Source organism: Chaetodon auriga, chromosome 12, assembly GCF_051107435.1.
Source record: "Chaetodon auriga isolate fChaAug3 chromosome 12, fChaAug3.hap1, whole genome shotgun sequence".
In the NCBI taxonomy this organism is placed as follows: Eukaryota; Metazoa; Chordata; class Actinopteri; order Chaetodontiformes; family Chaetodontidae; genus Chaetodon; species Chaetodon auriga.
This window is the reverse complement of record NC_135085.1, coordinates 3144491-3169458: the sequence shown is the minus strand read 5'-3', so window position 1 is coordinate 3169458 and position 24968 is coordinate 3144491. Positions and strand designations below refer to the sequence as shown.

Here is a 24968-nt window from a genome sequence, read left to right as displayed (position 1 = left end):
CAATGTATTAACCTGATGTGTGAGATGGTTTGATACACAAAAAATCTGGTAAGTCATCCATGGAAACTGTTTGGAAAAGGGCAGGCACTTTTAATAAATACTTCATAGGTGACTGGTTGAACCATGAGCTACCATGGGCTAACTCCAACCAATCAGATCAACGAACCATATGACTTAGTAGGAGAGCGAAACTCTTGTTGAGGTTGGTCGGGTGAAGAATGAAAACATCTTTTCCATGGAGAAAAGCTGTCAGTGTTGTTCTTTGCTCTTCTTTCAATGAAGAAATGCTCTCCAGTTAACGTGGAAAGCAGAATCTATACTAACCTCTTAAGGAGCCAAAATTGTTGTTTTGGAATGAACAGTCACGCTATCATCACACATAAACCATGCCCATCCACAGCTGCCAGTAGTTCAACATGATTCTTATATTTCTGGAACACTGACAAAATCTGGTATAATGCAATGAAATGCAAAGCAATCTCATTCCTTTAAAAATGACATATATAATGCGGTTCTCAAAAAGTGCCCTAAAGAAGAAAACACCACTTCATTAACGTCTGCACGTGCAAGTGCCATGCATCAGATAATCCACCAAGGCTGCCAACCTTGAATGCTTAAGTCTTTTTTTCCAATTAGATCCCTCTGATCTCATTTGATCCTTGGTCCCTCGCCTGATGTTCTGGTGACTGTGACTGAAGCAGTGATAGCAGTCATTCAGACTGAGTAAACACCTGTCATCACCTCTCAGATGTCTTGCGGAAATTCTAGCAATGTAAATGAGGAGATGTTGTGTCAAGTTTTTACTTCAAGCCAGAATCATCTTTTGATTGCTGATTAATTTTGATTAAGTAAAAAGTTTGGCCAGGTAACCAGGTTTCCTCTGCTCCACATCATATGAATATATAATTAAAATCAGGATGACCGTGTCAAGGGTGTGGGTATCTTGCCAAGGGCATCAAAATGTCGATAAGCAGGAAGGTGTACCTGTAATTTTGTTGTCCAAATATAAAAAGTAAATACGGGCTTAGACTGTTGTCAGATTGTAGTTCACAAAGTCAAATGGATGTTTGTTGTGATAAAAAATTGCCTACTTGTCATGGGGATAGCCCAGCTGTCATCATGGAACATAAGTGTGGAACTTTGTTTACCTGATAACAGGTATACAGCATAAATACTGCATACAAAAACGATAATCTCAAGATGACATTTCTCGAGATACCATTTTATTTATTTATTTTTGTCAAACTGCTATTTCCAAGGTCAAACATTCATGCTCAAGATTTTTATCTTTATGTTTCCCTCCAGGTGTCTAAGCTGAGGACTGAGAACTGAAGAGAAGACGAGGTTGTCATCTTGGTTCCTTTGCAGTCAAACTTCAAACGTGATCTGGATGTCACAAAATCAGACCAAGGAGTTTTTACTGTAAACACAAATCCTTAGACAGTCCAGTCAACATCAAACCACCAAAGTGCTCAGTTACTCCCTTCTCCAACATAGTGATCTTCAGTAACTCTCACACTGCAGTGAGGGAAGTGCATTAACAGACCTCTCATCATCTTGGATTGTATTGGAATTTAAACACCGTGTCCAATGCTTACCTGTGGGGCAGATCCACCTTTGGATGTATGTCCATTTCCAACCTGGAAATAGCCAGCTTTTTGAACTTTTCACTAACTTTTTTCATAGCGATACTCCCTGATGATCACAAGGGAATATGTCACTCTGTTTCTGGTGGGCTCCTGTTTCCTGTTGGACTACAGCTCCCAAGTCCCTCTGCAGGCTCAGCTCCAGAGCAGAACTAAAGCTGGAGTGATGTCAGCCAGGGGAGGGACTGGAGGTACGACTGTGAGGTCACCTTCAGGGGAAGTGAAATCATTAGAGGCAAGGATGAGGCTAAGGAGACATGGGAAGTCGAGGATCCAGCGTATTAAAAGAGGATGGGTGTGGAACCAGTTCTTTGTCCTGGAGGAGTACATGGGATCTGATCCACAGTATGTTGGAAAGGTAAGTAAACACTGCTCTCCATCCGACCCATAAACTTTTGAAATTTGTTTTCCTGCCAGGTTCAATTTCAATGCATTTTTTTAAATTGAAGAGCATGTTTAAAAGGAAAGAGAAATACAGTAATTAACAATAGGAACACATACCATTACCTGGAAAAAATGGAGGAGAACCAAATCAAGAGCAATAATCCAGCCCTGTAGGTGTGACCAGGGAAGTTTTTTTCCAGAGAGGAGGAGGACGAGCAGTTAAGCAGTAATTACAGTAGGATCATAAATTGAAATTCAGGATCATAAATTGAAATTCAGACAACTGTGGCACACTGTATGTTCAAGAAAGCTGGTGTCAACTATGTGTCAACCCTCTCCCTGAAAGACACTATATAGCCAGTCAGCCATTCTTTGTCTGTTTCCATTGCTGTGTTTGATTTCTCTTTTAGTAAATAAACTTAGTTTCATATTACTTCAAAAAGTGATGGGAAGGCCGTGTCTGCTGTGACCTTTCCTTCCAGTTGCTGTACAAACACTTCATGCTCTGTATCTTCCACAGCAATAGAAAAATGCGTGCTGTATTAATGCTTTATCACCAAAGGTGTTAGACCAAGGCAGGCAAGCAGAAATGGCTTTCATAAACCCTTATGTGTCCACCTTACAATGAATGTTCTCTTCCTCCTGCTACTCACAAGATCTTTTTGTAGCAAAATTTTTTATCTTAATCTACATGTAAAGCAGCTATGTAGTGGTAAGTAGGCCTCTGTTCCACTGTGCAATGTGTGGGCTGTACAGTGAATAAATGAGGAGGGGCTGCAATCTGGCATTTACAAAATTGCCACTCAAGAAATAATTACATAATTTAATGATAACAGTTAATTGGTTTCGCAACTCAGCTGGCTTAAATCTGAATGAACCATTCAGGTTAGGTGAAGCCATGCTTTTCACAATGACTCCCTCTTGCATCCTTGCCTCTTTGTTAGCTGCTAGACTTATCTTTGACAAGTCTCACAACAGACAGACTTGAAAAAGAATGGTCAAAACTGAAGCAGCAGAGACGGATAGAAAGTTTCTAAAACACTGGATCGTAATGCAACCAATAGCATCGTTTTGGTAGACCCTCCCTGTCTGCCAAATACCCATGTCTATCAAAGTCGATGCCTACAGTTTGGAAATATAACTTTTTGTTAATACATTTGAGTCTCCAAGCAGTAACCCTAAATGCAGGCAACATCATCAGGGTTATTTTCTAAGACTTGACAAGAGACATTATACAACTGTTTTCACAGGCTGAGTAGCACTGACCATGACCGTAAATGTGTTCATGTGTGGATATATTGACAGTTTAAGCCAGGTTTCAGTCAGCCTGATAATGTGAGCTCTGAGTTGGGTTTATGGAACGGCTTAAAACTGCTTACCAGTACAGTGGGTGAGGTGACTAAAGTTTTGTAGAGGGAGTGGAGGACATTGTCATTTATCTGCTAGCATCAAAGCAACTTTTCAGTTTCAGGAGTAATGTCACACTTTGTACACTTCTTCTTACACTTATGGTTTTAACTTGTGTTAATTTAAAAATAATAGCTCTTCTTAAGAATGAATATGGTTCAAACTAATTTCCTGCAGTTTTTTTTTTTCTTACGTAATTGTCGATAAAGTCTGAAAACATCTTGACTCTCAGTAATGGCCACAGATTCCCAGTGCAGACCAGTTTTCAAACCTTTTAAACCTCCCTTCATCTTAGACAATGGTGTTTGAGGGGTAAGGGTCAAGGTGAGTGGGGAGTTCTGAAGCCTTTCACTCCTCTTTGTTGTCTGAGTTTCCTCTCTGAAGACTGTGCCTCCAGGATCAATGGCTGCACTGTTCAGTAATTGAAGACAACATCCGAGGGATGGAAGTACGTCTTGTAGATAAAATAACAGCCAAAAGGGACTCACTCGGGGCAACCTTAGAAAAACTAATACAGCCACAAAGACTTTAATGTTGAATTTAAAAGGGTGGTGAATGTGCATTTCCTTGCTTTTCAATAAAATCTATGAAACCACTGGGTGCATATCACAAACTATACTGAGGGTTCTGACTTATTGGTTCAACACAAGACCTATTTGTATGAGATTCTCTCTATGTGAAATTGTTCATTGGGTCCTCCATAAGTCTGACAAAATAATTAAAGATTTCTCCTTAAAACTGACCTTTCAGGCCATTGAAAGAAAATTGAGGTAAGGATGTATCTACATCTCTAACCATAAACTAAAATAATACCATAAAAATTTAAGAAAATAAACCATAATATTCTGCTATGTAGTTTTCTGTCACCAAAAATAGATTTTTGTCTCTGGAACACTGTCTTTTGCTGCCTTATTTTGATTAATGTTCAACCCCATCATCTTTTTAACAGAAAAATAAAGTGAAACATTGTCACCGAATACAATACGAATGTTGTATTTTTTTGCCCATAAACAAAATACACATTTTTTCAGTCCTGAGTGGTGCCTGCAGAGCTTTTTGTCAGGCTGCACACAGCCACAGCAAGGTCCATCAGTCAGAGGGTAATGCTCAAAAACAACTAGTGCCTATGTCGTTCCTCCACATCAGAAGGCTAAAGTGTTAATAGCTGTGCTACAGTCACACTGGGAGACAACGGGCATAACAGCGCACATTTTTAGACAGTATCTTCAGGAAGACATTTATAGTGTTGTACTTAGAAATAGCTGTGCAAAGAATGAAAACAGATCTAGAGAGAGAAGTTGAAACCCTGCTTGGTATTTCACCTGCACACATAGCCAGTCACTGTGACAAGAGGGTGTGAATGTTAGATTGCTGGTTTCAGAAGGTTTTATAGGAATACTTGGACACAGCACCACAATGGCGATGTCAGAAAGGTGTTGAGGGAGGGGGTCTCTGACGCTGCTATGCCAGGTTCAGACTTCATGATTTCAGCCTGATCATAGCCAGACCTGGCAGATGTAGTGCATCGAAACAAAAGTGGACATTGGTCGTTTTATCTTGTATAGTGTATCATAGTGGACGACAACCAACACTGCATTTGGGACTCTTCACCTTTGTAGCCTTCCACAACATACTGCACAACATATTCCATGATGTTGTCACCTATCTCTCAGGTAAAAGTTTTGGATAATCATGAAAATCCACATTTATAAGTTCTCTTTATTTATAGCATGAAGGGATGCTGCACAATCATGGTGGTTTGCCATTATCTGTGCTCATTTTCACTTCCGCTTTCCAAAACTGGAAACTGGCTAAGCCTGGCTGAGATAACTGCAAAATAAATAGAATTAATATTGTCATACTGCATACTGCTATAAAAAACAGAATGTGGCATGTCTGCATACGGTGCTCGTCAGTAGTATGTAGTAGGAGGTTTAAAATACAGACATTCAATCAAACAGCACAAACCAGTAAAACAAGAAGAAGGTGAAGAATATGTGTGTAGGTGAGAGGGATGGAGTACAAGTTTGTGCAAGTATCTCACCAAATGGGAGGAGGCTTAGCCGTGTGTAACAAAGAGCAACATCAGTCAAGGTCATGCTTTCTGTAAAATATGCCACACAGATTTTAGTGTATCACAGAGGGAAAATCGACACATCTGCCAAGCAATAAGCAAGAGGTGCAGAAACATGCTTTACCAATGACTGTATTTATATTATCTCTGCCACCCATTTTCCTAATCATTCTCTCTAGCCAATTGTCTCATTTACCAGTAGCCTCTCTCAAAATCACAACTGAAGAATAATGTGTAAGTGATGTGCACATATCCTTCAATTAATACATATAAAAATAAATGAAGTGGTGAATGTATCTGCCCTTTTGTCTTTTCATTTAAATAATGCAGAGATGTTCACAGCGTTTCACTTTCAACCAGGTATCTGATTCTGACCACCTAACTGTAGTCACTTACTTAAATGGTAAATGAGCTGTATTTATATAGCACTTTTCTAGTCTCACTGACCACTGAAAGAGCTTTTACAACATGAGCCAGCATTCACCTATTCACATACACACAAATACACTGGTAGCAAGTTGCCACCTGCTGATGATGAGCAGGTACCATTCACATGCAGATGGCACAGCAATGGGGATATTTTGGAGTTCATTATCTTGCCCAAGGATACTTCAGCATGTAGGGGCCAGAGATGGAACTAATGACCCCTCTGAAGTGGATGACCACTCTACCTCCTGAGCCACAGCTACCTCTTAATGTAGCAACTCATCTTTGTTGTTATGATATTATAAAGCAAGTGGTTGTCCAGTTTTGATTTTAGGATTAACTGTGTGTAGCCTTGTCGAAATGTAAAGGATATGTGGTAAGGGTGGCTGGGCGGCCCAGGGCAAATCCCAGTGTTAGCAGGTATGCGTCAAGTCAGTTAACCTTTGGCTGCAAAACCTTACTGAAAAACAGGGAAGTGTATGCCGTTGTGGTTTATGTGACTGCTCTGGAGAGCGGGGGGCACATTCTATATTGAATATAATGGACTTGCTCTGTAAAGAATATCACACCTGTGCATTTGATGTGATAGCAGGGTCATGAATATTAGGACAGGCATAATATCGGAGGATAGACTGCTGGGACAGTAGAGACAGTCAGTTGATTTCATTATTGCTGAAGTTCTTCTTACAGCCTTTTCTTAGGCATCTCTCCAATTCTTTGGCACGTGCCAGTAGTGTATATATGTATGTAACCTATGCTGATAAAAAAAAAACATCGGCTATGCACCTCCAATTTATGCTCAAGATTACCATTCAGCACACCTGGGTAAGAGCAGGCTTAGATGGTTAAGATCATTTGGAGCTGACTTCTCTTTTTTTTTTGTCTTTCAACAAGAAATTAAGAGAAATTGTAGAGAAATTTCAGATATTGTTGCTTCATAAGACCCATTGTTTGGTAATTGAATAAGTTTCCATACTAACTCCAAATGACATTCTTGAAAGTATTGGGAGGAACTTTAGATTCTCAGGATGCTGCTGTTGATGTGATCCATTTGGCAGGCTCAGTTGCCGGCAGCTCTCCACCAGCCTGCCTACCACAGTGGACTGGCAGCAGCTTTATCTCTGCAGGAGGCCTGAGACCTCCAGCTGGCACAGAGAGAGAGATAGAATGAGCACGAGAGGTAAAGAGAGGGTCAGGGGCAAAGAGAGAGGGGGATTTCTGTTGGTGTCAAAACATATCAGCATCACGTGGCTCATAAAAAAGAAAAAAAAAATACTGTGATCTTAAGAAACCTGGCCTCCTTTCTTTGTATGTGGATAACTGAGTTAGCCTGATTTGAATTGAGTTGAGTTAAGGTGATGATTTAACACAAACCTTTCTCAGTTGTTCAAATCTGGCTTAAAAGTTAGCTGCAGTTGCTGGCCAAACCTGCAATGGTACAGGCTTATTCAGTTAGCTGGGTCATGACCTGGTCAAGACTTTACAAGGTGAACTCCACACATGGACTCCTTTTCAGATACAAGTGGCTCATTTCTAGTGACACATATAATTATGATTTGTGGTTAAATCTGTCAATCAATCGAGTGTAATTATCAAAAACAGTAAATACCTTTATATACTATGCAATTAAACAGACAGCACACTTAAAAACTTGACTATCCTATTTAGTATGATATTTTTTTTATCTGCTCTCAGACTGGTGTCTTGTATGTCTAGTAGTTAGTTGTACTTGTATTTGGTCAGAAATCTAATTATTGGACGAGCAATTAATAATGGTTTGATGATGGCACTAGAAGAAAATTCAGAGGATCACCAAAGTTATTACAGATCATCATGAGGGTAACAAATTTTGTAGCAAAACATCCAGTAGTTGTTGAGATTCAGTCTGGACTGTTGTCTGTTGTGTCTGTAGGACGTGTTTGGACATTGGTTGCGAACTGTATTTTACATGTGTACTTCCATGATTAAGCACAAGTGTGCTGATGTGAAGTCATTGTAAGCTGTACAATTCCTTTTTGTCAAACATTTGGACTGGTGAAGTTTTGGTTAAATCCTTGAATTGGACCGAAGTGTTCAGAGCCATTGTTTGCCAAGATGTCTGATGAAGATGTCTGTCCACAATGTCCTTGGAGCAGCCTCGTGCTGTATTGGTTTTATGTGTTGTTGAGTCTATAATTCTCCTCAAGAAAGGCCTTGTCTTGTAAAAATGTTCTCTTGTGGAGACCATTTCTGCTAATGTAACCAGCCTTGTCACTGTGATATAATGTTCTTTCTCTGTCATTACTGATAATGATTGAGGTCTGATTCAGGTGACAGAGACAGCTTTATTTGAGAAGATCCTGAGAGAGTGGAGAAAAGAAAGTTTTCAGGGCAGGAGGTCTCACATTGTAGCACAGGTGCAGCAAAGGGCTTTAATTGAGAGGCAGACTAATTTGACAACATTTCCCAGCTGACAAATCCATACGTATCTGTCTGTGATCCAATGTGACCATCGCCCTGGCTCAGCGACAAGTCAGCTTCTGCTGTGGTCACACAATTAACAACAGTCTGTCAGGTTCAGGTCAAGCACAGCGTAATGATCCAGTCCACAATTAACAGTCAGCTCTTTAAAATCAACGCCGGGCACATCGCACTGCACTGCAAGCACTCAGTGTTCTTACTGTCCACAGCAGCTGTGTGATCTCCAGCTCTGCCAGCGCCCGCTACAGATCAGCAGATCAATAGTGTATCATTACCTCCAGTGCTCTTCTCTCCTTCAAGTAGGGTATTTTCTGCAACAAACAACTTAAATAATTCATTTGCATTAAAATTGAATGTGCATAAATAGGACAGAAAGTATTGTTCTTCAGCATAAGTCATTTATTTTGTTGTGAATTAGCTCAAATGTTCTGTTGACTTGCTGTGAAGAATATCCTGTATGTGGATATTTAAGAGTTAAACATTCCTGTGTTGACTCATTTTTGGCAGTTTTACTGACAGCATTATGGAGCTCACAGTGTGATTTTTGTATAATGTCCACATTTATCAACAACAATTACAAAGATCCTGAGTATTAATGTGCACAAACCTTTTCCAGACATTGAATCAGTGACACTGCTAGCTTCAACAAGCTTCATCTGCTTTTTAAAAGTTTTTAGGTTTTATTTAGATACAACAGGACCTATACAGAGAGAAACATACAATTTGATTTGAAGCTGATTTTATCAGTTGTGCATTAAACCTGCTCATGCAGATATCTTAGCTACGCCTCCTCAAAACTGTAACTACATGTCAGCACTACGGCAGCTACAGGTAGCTTGTTGATAGTGACAACAGTATTAAAAAGGTTGAGGAAAGACACAGCTATGTGCTACTTTCAGTAACACACATTTACTGAAGCCATCTTTACTACAAACCCTCTGCTCACTGCTATCACTGCTCTCTATCACAGTGAGTGAAACAATGTAAGCAGTCTTCAGAATTGAGACGAAGCTAAATAGTTGCCTGGATGTGACTCCATCTGTATAAGTGTCCGCATAGCCCACAAACTCAAGGATACAAACACATTTGGGGGATATATTTAAATCAAGACACAGACAGACAGGTTCCATACCATTCATCTGTGTAGTGTTACAGTGGTGTTCCCAACAGGTAAACTCTGACTCTGAACAATAAACCAAAATCTACTGGACTCGTGAACCAAACATAAATGCAGCTGCTTTCTGTTCCCTCACAGCCTGCATCACTGATGGATTTGAAAACTTATTTTGTAGTTGAAGCCTAAATAAATTCCCAGCATGAATGTGAGGGGCACTCTCCCTCACTTCTCACAGCCAATTCACTAATAAAATTTCTCATCAATTTTGTCATTTATTCTGCTGCCTCTTTTAAAGTCAGGCAGTGACCAAGCAGAGAGCAAGAAATTAAGCTAGGGCTCTCATTTAATTCCTATTTGCATTTGTGTTATTAATGTGTGTTTAGAATTTGACTGAAAATATGAAATACAGAGTGCTCGCTGGTGATTATTTTGGCAGGTTTTTTTTTTACCTTTGTGCTACATATCCAGAGGGCAGAAAAGCATATATAGAGACTGATCACACGCAAGAGGAATGTCCTAAACGTCTCACAGGTTTATTTACAGTGTTGTGCTTTATTAAACAGATGTGTGTGTATATGTTTAGTTTTGCATATAACATGACAATTGAGTGATAATTTCATTACAGTGCAGCTGTTACAATAAACGTAATGACATTCAGTTTATACTGTTGAAAGTGTTACAGAAATATTACTTGATCAACTTAGTAAGACTGCCATGGTGACATTTATGTAAAAGTGTTTCAGACGCTTATTCAGACATGTGATCAACATGTAAAATTGCCATTGCAAAAATGTAAACAGGAGCATATCTGAAAAGGGTTTTAAGAACACATCAGTAACCAAGATTGGAATAGAAAAGTGCTGGAGCCAGCCACAGTATGATGAGCTGGGAGCTGTCTGTGGTGCTGAAACATGGAAGTGGCTCCACAAATGAAAAGACCTGGGGCCTCATTTATAAAACTTGCTTACGCACAAAACGGGGCTTGGAAGTTGCGTACGCAACTTTCTACGCAAAGGTTGTGATTTATAAAAATAAACTTAGCGTGAGAATGTGCGCACCGGTACGCCAACTTTGATGCTTGCGTACGAACATTTTGGAGACGGGGAAACTGGCGATGCAGATGGTGTGGTGGTGAATTGAAGCCAGATTGATCTCATACATTTAATGTCATCACATATCAGACTTATAGACCCGCGTAATCATAAACACCCAAGTCTGCAGTGTTATAGATGTGTTCCTTTAATGAGCCGTTAGGCCTACTACTGTATGCACAATGTTCATATATCATACTTCCATCTTCAAATAATACAGAGCGGTGGATGGCACTGATGGATTAGTATTAATTGTGACAAGGTGTGCAACAATCATTCAGTTTGCTGAGTAAGCATATAAATAGTGCGGTGACACTCGTGCGTAATGCTGCACAATGGATGTGCTGGCACTGCTGGAAGATCACGCAAATGGTAGGATCAGGATGGAGAGAAGTTTTCGGGACCACGGAGATTCCCTGGCCCATGATGATGACTGGCTAATAAGCCGATTTAGATTCCCTAGAGCGGTGCTCTTGGATCTATGTGCTGAACTGGGCCCAGTGTCAGATAGACCCACTCGCCGGAACCGCGCCATCCCGGTGCATATCCAGGTGCTGACCACTCTGGGGTTTCTGGCGACTGGCTCCTTTCAGTGGGAATTAGCCGACAGGTAAGTGTCTGATATGATTAATATTATATAATATTAGATTGTCTGTCTAAAGCCCCTTTTGGGTATAATTCAGTTAAATTATGTCCTTAGGTCTGGGATATCGCAGCCATCCCTCAGCGCCATAATGCCAGCCGTTTTGGATGGCATTATAAAAATGACCAGTCGATACATCAGGTTTCCTTACACTGTGGGTGAACAGGCCAACATTAAAAGGCAATTTGCAGCAATGTCCGGTTTCCCAAATTTAATCGGCGCAATTGACTGCACTCACATTGCTATAATGGCTCCGAGTGAAAATGAATTTGCTTTTGTGAATCGAAAAAATGTGCATTCACTCAATGTACAAATTATTTGTACCTCGGACATGATCTTGACGAATGTAGTGGCACGGTGGTCTGGGTCAGCACATGACTCATTCATCCTGACGCACAGTAGTGTAGGGATCTGTAGTTTCTGCCACAGATCGCTCTGTGGCTCTGGAACTATTCACTGCGGTGACGACGTGCCGCCACTCATTTTTTTAAATTATTATTATTATATTCGTGACGCCACTACCGTGACCACCAAACAAAATATCCTTTCTGGCCTCCACCTCACCCACAAGCACCTCGATTTCAGTCTCCGTAAAATTTCTTTTTCTTTTCTCTGCCATGATCGAACGTAAAATGCCATTGATCAGCAGGCATATTTATATGCAAAGTCATTCATGAGGTACTTTGCATTGACCATTCATGGTAAAATGTGGGTGTGTCGGGGGCGGGATGTGAGGTGAATCCACCTGCGCAATCTTCCAGGTGGAGTGTGATTTATAAAGGGAAAATTGCGTGCAGGTGTGAGTACGCACGTTTTATAAATCCGAATATTTTTTGGCGTACGCCATTTTCAGCTTTTGGGCGTACGCACACTTTTAGTATGGATTCTACGCAATGTTTTATAAATGAGGCCCCTGGAGAACCGACTGACGATGAGACATTTGACTCAAAGACACAAATGTGTTTATCATTGGAGGGTTTTTGTTTTTTTTTTTCACTTCTTGCTTTTATCACATTTGTCCTGTGCAGATACCTTATTCTGATATCTTAAAAATATCTTAAAACCTCAATCTGCAATCAGTAACCCAATATCATAGAACCACATGAGGTGATTGGATGAGACTTTTTTTTTTTTTTTTTCCTGAAACTCTTATTGTAGATAAAGTCTGTATCACACTGATCTCCTGCTCATACATTAGTACATTTTCTTTCCTGTGCCATCTCTGCTTAGTTCACTAGAACTGTGCGACTGAGTAATGTCATAGTACATTAAGTGAATGGCTCATAGTTACATAATTACTATAAATCAATAATACTCTACAAGCACTTAGCTCCACTTTGTTTCATTCTGCAGCTTTTAACAAAAGTTGTCCAGTTCCATGTGAAGGAGCACAGAAATTGAATTCACAGTGAAGTGAATGAGCTGCCTTATTAGCTTTGATCAGCTGCCACTATACAGATCCACTTAATGTTCCAACTGAGATCACATTATAGTCATATATATGAATTAATGACTATATATAGCTAAATATTGTCATTGATTCAAATTTTCTCAATACAGTGAAAATAAATGTGCAGGGAATGTTAGCATTGTTCAAAGTACCAAAACAGCGACAAAAAAGCAGTTCAGTTCAAAAAGAGCTGTTGAGATATCCTGACTTTTACTCCTCTGGATGGGTCAAGATCTAAAAATGATTCCATACTTCCCATAATGCATCTTAATAGTATCATTCATTTTATGTTCTCTGCCTGGCAAATGCTGATGTCTTAAACTTCACACTCCCAGTTTGTAATGCAGGATTTCTGTTCATCAGGGTTAATTTCTCAGACTTGACAAAGCACTTCCTGAGCCACTGAAGGCATTATTCAACTGTTTCCACAAGCTGAATACTAACCGTGACTAGTGAAGTGACCATGATGTGTAAAATCAGTGAAGGTTAAGATCATTCAGTTGAAATACTTTTTTTTTTTTTTTTTATTAAACTAAATGTTAATTCAGAAAGCTGCAAAATCTCCAACAATAGCCTGGTCTAGGCAACAAGCCTAACTAATTAACTAACTTTTTACATAAGGTCCATGTATAATTTTTAACATCAGGTCAGAGGTCAGGCAACATGCCAGCAATGTGGAAAACAACACACAACAGGAGGAAAAATTCAGTAAGTAGTCCATAACATAGGGAAAAGGCATACAGCTGTGATATATTGCAAATTAGGTTCATTTTTTAGCTCTGGACATTGTTTCTATTGGTTATGACATTGAGTACTGGTGGGGACTTGGAGAATAGGTCTGAGATCAATCAATCAAGCAGCTGAGTTATAAACAAAAAGTTAGCCCGACTTATTTTGACAGGAAGTAAAGTGGTCACAGACCCACTGAAGCAGGCTTCAGCTCTTTGGCCTGCTGTAATCACTACAGTTGTATGTACACAGTGTTTTTCTGTTCGGTGACCCATTATGAACTGACATTTCAGGTTTCCAAATAAATAAAAGCAACACACATCCAAATAAAGTGATTTAGAAAATCTGGATAAACTTTGACTTATTTACAGCTGCCTGATCATCTGACTGCTCATGTTTCTTGCCCCATTGGGCCTATTTTCAGCAATATCCCTGCAGTCAGCAGTTACTGTGGTGAGTATAATGGTGTCATCTATTGAAACATAACCCAAGTAATAAACTCTCATCTTCCATAAAAATGTACTTAAAACCATAAAACTCCACACAATAAAGAAGGCAGTATGATGGGTTGAGTTAGTTGCAGAAAAGACACTTTTTGACAGTGTGTTGAACCTCAAACACAAAAAAGTTTGACTACCAAATGAAAGCAGTGATTCAAGTTTTCATTTGTATACTGATCCTGGTCTGAATAGTTTTGCTCAAGGATAAATGCATGCTAGTGGGGGATGGAGGGTGTAGTTTTACAAATAAACTACAGACAGGGAGGAGGACACGTGCAAGGTCTGAAGAGGTTGAGTAAGCTTGGCTTCACTCATGCCCAGCCAGAGAAGACTTGCGCCCAGGGGCTCCTGATTAATCTGCTGTTGGTGCAAATAGCAGGGTCACAGCTTGATTATCACAGGAGGAGGCAGGGCTGTGTGAAGGAGGGCACAGAGGGAATCACATGACCTTACGCCACTTGGAGTTTGTGTCAGAGTTTTAGTGCTAAAACCTTTGATTGAATCTGTGGAAGGCAGGTTTAGAAGATTATGACAGAGCTGGAGTCTGGTTTAGCCCAAGCTGGTCTGCTAGGGCTAAAGGAATTACAACTACACACATGCACATCGAATCAATTACCAATTACCTCTAACAGGCAAACAAGTCACACAATAAAGATGTGTTTTCACATGGCATCTGTTGCACTGCTTGTCCTAAAACCAGTGTAATTCTCCTTCACACTGAAGTGCATCCAGCACAGCACTCTTAGCCGTCTGGCTAAGACAGTGAATAAAGACGTGATTTAAAGGCTTGCATGTTCAAAGTTATTATTACATTTTTATCACAAAAGAAACATTTTAATTAAAACAAACCAACAGTTTTGTTTTTTTCATTTTTGCTTCTATCCACATAAGACACACAGCAAGCGCACAATTATAATGCCTTTCACTCAGTATGTTACAGTGTGCAACAATTTAAGCCAATCTGATGCGTCAGATTTTACATTGGCTGTTTTGGTACTATCTAGTAATCCAGTAAGTAAATAATACTGTTTTGTTCGATTTCTATTTAAAATCCCTTTTATGAAATTCAGGGTCTAAAATATTGGCTTGCAACCCACCTTAAGAAACTACAGTCATTATAATGCCTTGACTGTGTATCTGTATATCATCAAGGTAATATAGCTGACTTGCTTAATTAGCTAATAAAACACTAATTTACAAATAGCTTTTAATATAGCTTGATAAAATTAGGGATGTAATCAAAACTGTTAATACTTACACGGGGCTGTTTATCATACTACCTGTACTACCCTAGTAACCGATAATCCTACTAATGATCTGGTTGGAGACAAAACAGCACCTTTCATGCAAGAGTTGCAGGTCAAAGTGCTTTTAAAAGAAAGGAATCACGTGCATCAAATGAGTGCTTTACATTAAAAAAGACAGAATGGACATAAAAACGGATGAAAATGAATGTAAAATAAGATTAAAATGAGAATGAAAATAAAATTACAGACAATGCATAAAATCACACAATGAAATATTAAAATCTAGGTAAAGATAGAGTAAAATAAAAACAGATAAAAAGTGAATGTAAAATAAGATGGAATATAGACAATCCATAAAACAAGACAACATGCTAAAAGAAATGCAGCAGTGTGTAAGCGCGAGGCAATACACAAAAGATTCTGACATGCATTCGGAAGTTATAGCTAGTGAAAGGCTAAAGTGAAGTTTTTAGCTTTCTTTTGAAAATATTCAGAGCTGCTTCTCTGATATCTGTAGGTAGTGTGTTCTAGAGCTTTTCTTTCAACTGCTGCTGGAAATGTCCAATAAACCAGGAGCAGATGATCACAGTGTTCTTGAAGGCAAATAATAAACAAGAGAGTTAGTAATGTAGCTTGGTCCTCATCCATTAAGGCTTTGTACACGAGGAGGAAGACCTTCAAATCAATTCTAAATGGTACGTCAGTGCAGAGCAGCTAAAACTGGACTAATGTGCTCTCTCCTCTTGGTTCTGGTTAATAGCCAAGCTGTGGAGCTTTGAACGTGCTGAAGTGTGTTACAGTAATCAAGTTGGCTTGAAATAAAAGCATCTTTTTCATTTAGAAATGGTCGTACTTTAGCAATGTTTGTGGTGAAAAAATGAAGTTTTAGTCAAGTTGTTGATGTGGTAAGCTAAGATCTAAATCTAGATAACACCAAGCATTCAGATTTGTGCCATTTATATTATTGTCAGCGCAAAATCAGGTCATAAATGGTAAATCTGCACTTACACTACATTTCCACAACATGCACATAACATGTGGCATAAAACAACACGGACATAGATTACAAAACTGACACAAGTGTCAAGAGTCCACTGCTTGAGTTTTATACCAAACAAATGAATGGAAACCCACTACATGCAGAGGGACAAATATTTTAGAAAACCCAAAAGTCTGTAGCATGTAAAAACTGGTCAATGGTGTAGTTTGATTGTAGTTATAGAGCTAAACCTTGGTACTGTGTGGTTCATAACAGTGCCTTGAATTTGGCACTATGCTTAACTGTGAGCACAGATCATTTTGGGGAAAAAAAAAAAGTTGTGTCAGCAAGCCCCAAAACATCATACATTTACATTCCAGGGACAAAGACCTCTAACAGCTGTAAGACCAATGGAGGAAGTGAATAATGTTGTTTTGGGGCAGGAGCATTCAATTAAAATTCAAAGATGTAGAGAAATTTTTCTCAAGCAAAGGTCCAGAACATCATAATGTCTAGCTTGCATTATGCATCACATTCAATATACTGTGTATTGAAGTCGTCTTGTAGTTGTCTGCATGTAATCAACAACTGACTGACAAATGAAAAGTACAAATCAATAATATTTCAACAGTATGTATTGTCACTTTTCACATTTAACCAGAGGCACAGCAGTCTCATCAAATTTTATGATAAATGACATCTTAACTAAGTGGACAGTTTTAAATCCCCTTTTCTCTTGGTTTCCCTTTTATATTGATCTGGAAGGATTATAAATGATTACTCTATTAATAAATAAATGTATTTTTTTCATTACAAGTGAAATAAGGGATGCGTTTAAAATTAGAAAACACAAAAGAGCTTTTCAGCTTCCTTCTCAACACCTCTCAGTAAGTGTTTTATTATGTTAAATCGAAATCCAAGCAACTTTAAGCACATTTGTTGGCACGTTGAGGAGCAGTAAATGAATGCGTTAGGATTCTGGTGGATTGATCACATTAGGTACTTAGATCATTTATTTTCTGTGCCTTCAGTTCAGATTTGAGTAGGATTGCTCAAAAGATGGAACATATGAGACATCCTGGTTTTGAAATGCTCATGAGAAGAACGAACATGTCAGAGTCTGTCCATTCCTGATTAAAAGCTCTGTTGTTGCTGTCTGCTTTTCAGTTTTTAGAGCACGCCACGTGAAATTTCTTTCCTCTGAGACTGTAGCAACCCCGTTCATCTTGTCTCTCCGTGTATGTGTGTAACCTGTTTGGCTCACTGACTCAAGTCAAAATGCTCATCCCATTCCACGGATTTCATTGGCTGAGTAGTATCATGAGAGATGATTTACAAAACATGCAATTGGTCTGTGAGTTTCCTGGGTCACTAAACCAGTGCAGTAAAAACCAGAAAAGCTGCACCAGTTAAAATAGAAATCTCCATCAAAATGAAATAATTCTTAATAAATTTTGTTGAAGCCAGCCAAGTACCAGTGTCGTGGCCAATTGTATCAGGACAGCATCTATACCTGTGTAGTGTGACATGCTAATCTTGCATTTGCTTTTAATGTTGGAGCACATCCACAGCTGTTTTTTTTCTTTTTTTCCCCCCCAGTATAAGCGCCAGCCAACATCACACACAATGCTTGTGTCAGTTTGACTGACAGTTGCTTCACCCGCCTCCCTGATGACTTCTGAACTCATGCGTGATCATGAGATCAAGACATTCTGTGATTAATAGGGGTCATACGTGTAGTCTTGTCAGTCACCCAATCGTGTAGCCTGATGCTGGCATAACTCTAACCAAGCACATAAACCTATCCAAGCTTATATCATAACTGTATAAGAACAGAACATGATTTTACTTTTGAAAAAAATAATGTCTAACAGTTTTTGAAGCCACAGATAAATTGTGTCCTGCTGATATGGGCACCAAATTAGAGAGTTTAACTTCAAGGACTTGTTGGTTGAGACTGTGCCCCAGTACGTAACGTTATTCTTCTAAAATCTTAATCGTACTAAAATAATCAGGACTTGTTCATTGTTTAACTTATTTTGATGGTAGGCAGGTGAAATCAAGCAGAATAGAAATCAGTAGAAATACAGCGCATGGTGAAGTAGTGAGGAAGGCTGTAAGGTTCAGCTGTAAGGTGGAGTTGTTCTTCCACTGCATAAACACCTCTGCAGGGCTGGCTGTTTTACTCTTGGCAGCACAGATTCACTGTACTGTGACAGGATACACACCACGCAAAAGTCATGTGCTATGCTCACGCACACATACACTGACACAGCTGAATGCATATGCTGGGTACAGGTTGATGTCGAAGCTGGATTTCCGTGGATTTTTCTCTTCACTGGTCATCTATGACAAATAAGGTTGCATTCTCCAGAATGCAAGCCCAGCAGGATTGTGCACAAATGTGTGTTGGTGTGTCTGTGTGTTTATGGAAAACAATGTTCCACTGCCCATGGGTAGATTCTTCACCTTGTCAAGTCATCGTTGTTGTAAAGACTAGACATTAGTTCTGCCCTACTGAGAAAGGCTTAAATTAAATGGGTGTGTGTGTGTGTGTGTCTGTGTGTTGTTATGTGGCTTCTCATCACCAATCAATAGACACAAGAAACAAGACTGTTCTCACTCTTACTACTAGATATCTAAGTTGTGATGGCTGAGCCTAAACTATAATGGATAAAGGCTTGTTGTTTTAAGTGCAGAACGATGTAAATATTTAGGCGAACATTTGATTCCATGTAGCAGTAATGCATTCATAAAGCTACATTAGTGAGGTTTGTCAACCTCACACACTGCTGACTCCAGAAGGCATATTCAAACCTGCGTTGAGTTGAATTGGACTGCCCACTTGGTATCATTCATTTGGGCAGATCTGGAACTGGTCAGATGTGGACCCGGTCTTAGTCCAGTCCCAAGTGAATTCTGGAACAGTTTGTTCATGTTGCGAATGTGATCTGACCTCAATTTGACCCAACTACAAGGTATTGTCTGCAAGTTTGAGTTGAACGGAGCAGTTGTGTGTTGCATTCTGGCATGTGGCTAGCTGGAGAATGATTTGAGGTCTGACCTGGACAAGTAACCGATTATGTCTTCTTGATATTTGTACTAATAGAGCCTTACGTGGGACATTTCCCCTTTCCACTTTCTTTGCTGCTGCCCCAAACACATGTAACCACAGAGTGGAGTGACGTTGTTCTATCATGGCTTTTAGTGATGCATTTTGGTTTACTTGATTTTTTTTTTTTTTTTTGAAAGTGTATGCCTTGAGAACAACCCATTTCTGCACAAAGCTATTTAAGATCACCTGATCCATTTCCTGTCCCTTTTTTCTCAGTTTTTGCATGACCTATGACAGATGGGTACTACAGAAAAACAAGTTACACTACTAGGAGCTACTTCTCAACCCTTCAAACAGTGATCTGTTTGAACATCAGCCAATTCCTCCAAAATTCCTCCATATCTCCCAGCATTGATTCCCTCCAGGAAACTTGGCAACCCATGTCCCCTGACGCTTCCAGCTTTCAGTCTCCAACAACTCTGACATTGTTGGTCACTCGCCTTCCAGAGGCTCCAGGGGAAGATCTCGTTGTCAGCCTCTGATGATGGGGATGATGACCAAACCTGTTCAGGGTCCAGGTGCACCAGACTTGCATTCACTTTTCCACCACTCAAACTTTCCTTCAGCTTCAAACATCCAACGGACAGTTGCTCGTTTGAAGAGTGCTCTCAGCAGTGAAACATCACTTTCCATTGTTCTGACAAGAAAGCAAAACTGTTCAAACTACTCAAGGACTTGCAGCAAAACACCACTCTTCCTCTCCATGTCCAGAGCACTTCTGTCCGTACCAAAGAAGCAACATCAGCCCTCTCAGAGGGCCAGGTTGTGTCTAACCCTGTTGAAGCTCTGCCTGTTTCATAGCATTCATCTCATTCTGACCCTATTTTTCCTCAAGAATCACAAACAACCAGAGCTCATGCATCCTTTCCTCTTCCCTTGCTTCTGCCTTCCCTATCCCATCTTCTTAGGCCTCCTACTTCAAAAGCATTCATCACAGCTGGTCAGACCACTCCCACGGCAGCAATCAGTGGTAGTGTCACTGGCCCAAACCGTCTGCCTATCATCCCTAAAATAGCCTAAACCTAAACCTCAGCCCTCTTCCCAAAGGTGCTTGTCTACCACAGCGGGACGATAGTATGCAATAACTCTGAGCCCTTGGCAGACCAAGTTGTCCTCTTAATCCAATCAAGCACAACCAGTCTAAGTTTTCAGTACCCAAATTAACATAAATGCAGTAGCAAGACTGCCTTAAAGAATCACTGACTGTCATTTTGTTAATTTCCTCATACAAGGTTTTACTCATGTTTGGTCCATTCAGAATCAGTCCAAATGGTGTAGTTAGTGCAAAATATTCACGAAAAAAGATTCTCATCATAGACCTGTCATCCCTCCACAGCCCCACCGTCCCAAGCATCAATGCTAATTCTTAGCCTGGACTTCTCCATGTAGTCTACAACAAACAATCATGCCAGCTCCCCCATCTGCCTTGCAGACCAAAGAACCTAGTTGTTGAAGGCAGGCATCATCAGCTCTTCCAAAGTCCTTCCACAGTCAGTCATCCACAGTGACTATGGGCATCTTTCTGGTGTTCTCTGAAAGGTTGCATATTACTTTTCAGTGCATCTGACCTTGAGATGTAGCAGCCCAAAAATACTTAAATGTTTGCCTGAAGCACTCTGTTGGATCTTGACAGATAATTATAAATTCCTGTATGCCATGCATCTCCTAGAAAATGTTCTCACTGTCACAACCCCTTTTTTACCCTCAATTGCTCAGAGTTCACAGGTGTTACTCTCAACTATCATCCATCTCAACTTACAATCCTGTCTGACATTTTCATTCATTCTTCTGACACTCTTATTTACCACCTCAAAAGCAACAAGACCAACCAGTCTGTTCATCCTCAACCCATCTATCTCTTCCGACTAGATTCATTCCTAAATCAATACAAATATATCTGCTATAAAAACTAAAGACTAGCCAGTCAAGCTTCCCCCCAAGGCCCAGTATTTGTCTCAGAGATACGCCTGGGGTCTGACCACTACTTTTGCCAAATCTTATCGAGGCCTGGAATACCCCATGAGCTATATTCTGGACATTCCTTCCACATCTGAGCCACCTCCACTGCTTCTAGGCAGTGAATCCCTGAACACATCATTAAAATTCTCAGTCAGTGGTCTTCTCCATCATACTTCGCATACATCTGCACTGAAGGACATCAGAAATGCCTATGCATAACTTTCCTGTTGGAGTTCTTTTGGAGGAACTAACTGGCTCCCCTCAGTGCCTGCCCACCACCACCAACTGATACCAGCCCATCATTGCACTCTTCCATCTATCTGTCCACAATCTGGAATTCTCTACTCATACATATATACACCATTCTGAAACACTGCAGAGTTAGCTGTCTTGCTGCAATCATTATGTAGAGCTCTCATGTTTGTTCGTCTTACAGCGAGATGAGCTTTTGTGGCCTTTTGGGGCAAATATGTATCACCTCACTGCTATCCTTAAATATGTCTGCCTGACCCTTGCAGTGGCACTTCCATCTGTCACTGTAGGGTATGACGGCTTCACAAAATGACTATATCAGAGCATATTATGATGTCATCAGCATTCATCAGAAGAAAGCGACTCGTACTCTATCACAACAGCAGCACCTACCATAGGAGAGAAATACATGCATGCTTTTTAAAACACAACAAATGTGATTTCCATTTGAAATATCCCGCCATTGCTTCTCATCTTACTATATTATACCCAATCAGACAACAAAGAGTTGCATCAATCAAAATCATGCAACAATGCATTCAGATAGAAATGAATGTCTTAATTCCAGCTAAATTAAACACTTGTTATCAGATCTAATTTCTGAAATCATTCCACATAAGCCCCCAAATCAGTGGTGTCACCTCCTATTATGACTGACTGCAATGAATAGACAAACATAGCAAAGTGATTAAAGATTGAGATAAAGTGATGTAAGCTGGCGTAAGGATGATGTTGCTTTGAGAGATTCCTTATTAGGCGAGTGTCAGAACTGCTTTCTGTGCTGATGTGTAAGGTTGATGTTGTGATTTATTAATGCATTGATGCACTTCATTCAGGGGGAAATACTGAAAGCAATGGTGGGATTGTCTGCAGGTTTATCAGGTTGACAATACAATATCACTGTTGTTCAGATTTATATTGATTTTAAAGTTGTATTTTTTTTTTTCATCATCAGGGTTGAACTTAACAAATCATTCTCTACCTCAGAAAACTGACGGAACAATTATTGGTCCATTTCCCTTTTGACTGTTTCATGTGGTGCTCCTCAGCTGATACATAGTTGCATCAAGGAACAGTAGCTGTTCAAACTTTCAGTCATTCTGAGCAGCTCCTGTTTCTCCTCTATGTGGACTCCAAAGTTGACCTTGTCAGTTGACAATGTGAGTGAAGATATTTACTTAAGCTTAGCATGCAGTTTTGCATTTGTTGTAAAGCACAACTTTGTATATGTGACAAATTGCCACAATTTGTAATTTGTACACAGATAATCCACAGATAAGACAGTACACAGATAATAATTTAAGAGCTTCTTAATTGCTGTGCTGAGGAGGATGCTGAATACCCTTGAAAATAACGTGGAGCATTTAGCCATCTGTAAGACAACCAATACGTTAACAAAATACATCTATTTTATCTGTACATTACTATTAAGCATGAATTAAACCTCAAATCAAACAGAGCATTTCCTCTTACATGAATGTGTTTGACATCTATTGTGAATGTCATCATTCACAATAGATTCTGTTTGACCTGCATGTTGTAAACAACGAATGCAGCTTTAAAAAAAAAGCAAAGAGAGCATACAGAAAATGAAAACACAAAATCAGGATAGTGTGATCTCTGCCAGAAGAGATGAATATATTATATGAGAGGGGGGAGAGGAGGATGATGATGACAGAAAATGGAAAATAAACTGCAATAAATTGTGTGTGTGTGTGTGTGTGTGTGTGTGTGTGTGTGTGTGATTTGATGATCATCTTAGCCTTCAGATGCTTTGGAGAAATGGGGACCTGGTTTGGAAGTTGACAAACATGAGTAAAACGCAGTAAATCTTCCATCATCAATTGAAAATGCTGGTGCTATATCATTTTGAAACACATCCATTAAAGGCTGCTTTAGATATTTGTATACCAAAGGCAGACCGTGTCAAAATATCAGAGATCTAGGACCAAATTCTGACAAGGTGACAGCTGCTAGAACCTGTGTTTACCAACCAGGATACATTCTCAAATGGTGCAGAGTACTCTCACTGACAAAAAATTCTAAGTGCTATTTTTGTTGACAATATGTCTGCTTGCTTAACCATTGTTATGTAATAACACAACCCAAAGCATCTGTCGCTACATCATTCTTTGTCCAACAGTATAATAAGACACAAATGCATTAGATGGAAAACAATAAGGTTAAAGGAATGTGATGAGTATACACATCAACCAGTTCAGTGATCCTTCTGCAAGAAAGCCTCCTTCTCCATAGGAAAGAGGTCGATGGAATAAAGAGGGAGCAAGATGGTCCATACTTTCCTGTTGTCCTGTGTTTGCATAGCATGCATCAGCCTGGACTTTTAATGGCCAAGCTAAGGTCACGTTCGGACCAATTACATTCATTTGAATGAATGCCCCCCCCCCCCCCCTTTTTTTTTTGCCTCATTTGGCAAAGTACTGCACTGGCCACAGTGTACATTCCTGGTGGATTACATTGTATTGTGTCTGTATTTCTACTGCTGTTTCACTATTGTGACTCCAAATGAAATTATGTTACAATTGATAACTGTCTACAGTTGTAAAATCCTGTCTGAGTATGATGATGAATATGATGAACTACTGTGCAGTGTTCTGACATCTGAGAAACATCCAAATCACAGATCTGTTACTCAGACATAACCCCACAAATGCCCAAAGTCCATTGTTTTAACACAGGACTGATTTCAGTCTGAACAGCAGCTGGATACTGGAGAGGCAACAGGAACATTTTCAATATTCTCTAAAGCTCTTTGACAGGCTGGCACAAACTTCACCCCTCCTTTCAATAAATCTGCAGTTGAAGTTACAACAGAGAAGTTTCCGTAGAAACTTTCATAGAAGCCAGCTCTGCCCTGGAAATGCATCAGTTCCCAGCACAGAACAAATCTCACGCTGACCTGAGTGCAGCTAAAACCATTTTATACATGATAAATTCAACACTGTGCTCAAACCCAATCACTGCATGTACTAGGCTACTATGCTTTATCATTTGAAATATATAACTTATTGAGCAATTAATATTTCAAAGTTATGAATATTTGTTAGAATGTGTCGCTATAATTTAGCAGCAGTTATTCTGTGCACTGACCTCAGAAAGAACTGTGTAATGTTCAGCTCTTTATGTTGTGTGTTAGGCCTACAGTTAATCTTCCTCGGTCCTTATTAACTTTCACACCAACATTTCATCTCCACTGGATCTTCATTAAATTACATCAATATTCAGGTCCATATTTCACATCAGTGTTTGGAGCCCACTGGGTCTTGGTCAGTTAGTTATTAACTTTCACATCAGCGGACCCCTTTTGGAGAAATGTAATGAATTCACTGTTGGGGAGCATCACCTCACTTTTTAAAATCCTTGCGTTTTGGTAAAGTTACTGCTTCTGATAAAGATACTTTCATAGATGCATATGTATAGTCATTACTTTGTAAATTGTAGTGTTTAATCCATAAATAGTACTGTTTA

General features: G+C 39.6%; 1 protein-coding gene across 1 annotated transcript in view; it reads left to right on the top strand.

The window, feature by feature from the left end:
- Window positions 1–1698: 1698 nt before the first annotated feature.
- LOC143329153 (cadherin-12-like) overlaps window positions 1699–24968 on the top strand; it is a 70644-nt gene continuing 47374 nt past the window's right edge. Inside the window, exon 1 of the mRNA XM_076744914.1 lies at window positions 1699–2004. Coding sequence (XP_076601029.1) covers window positions 1699–2004 — 306 coding nt within the window. The remainder of the gene's footprint in view (window positions 2005–24968) is intronic.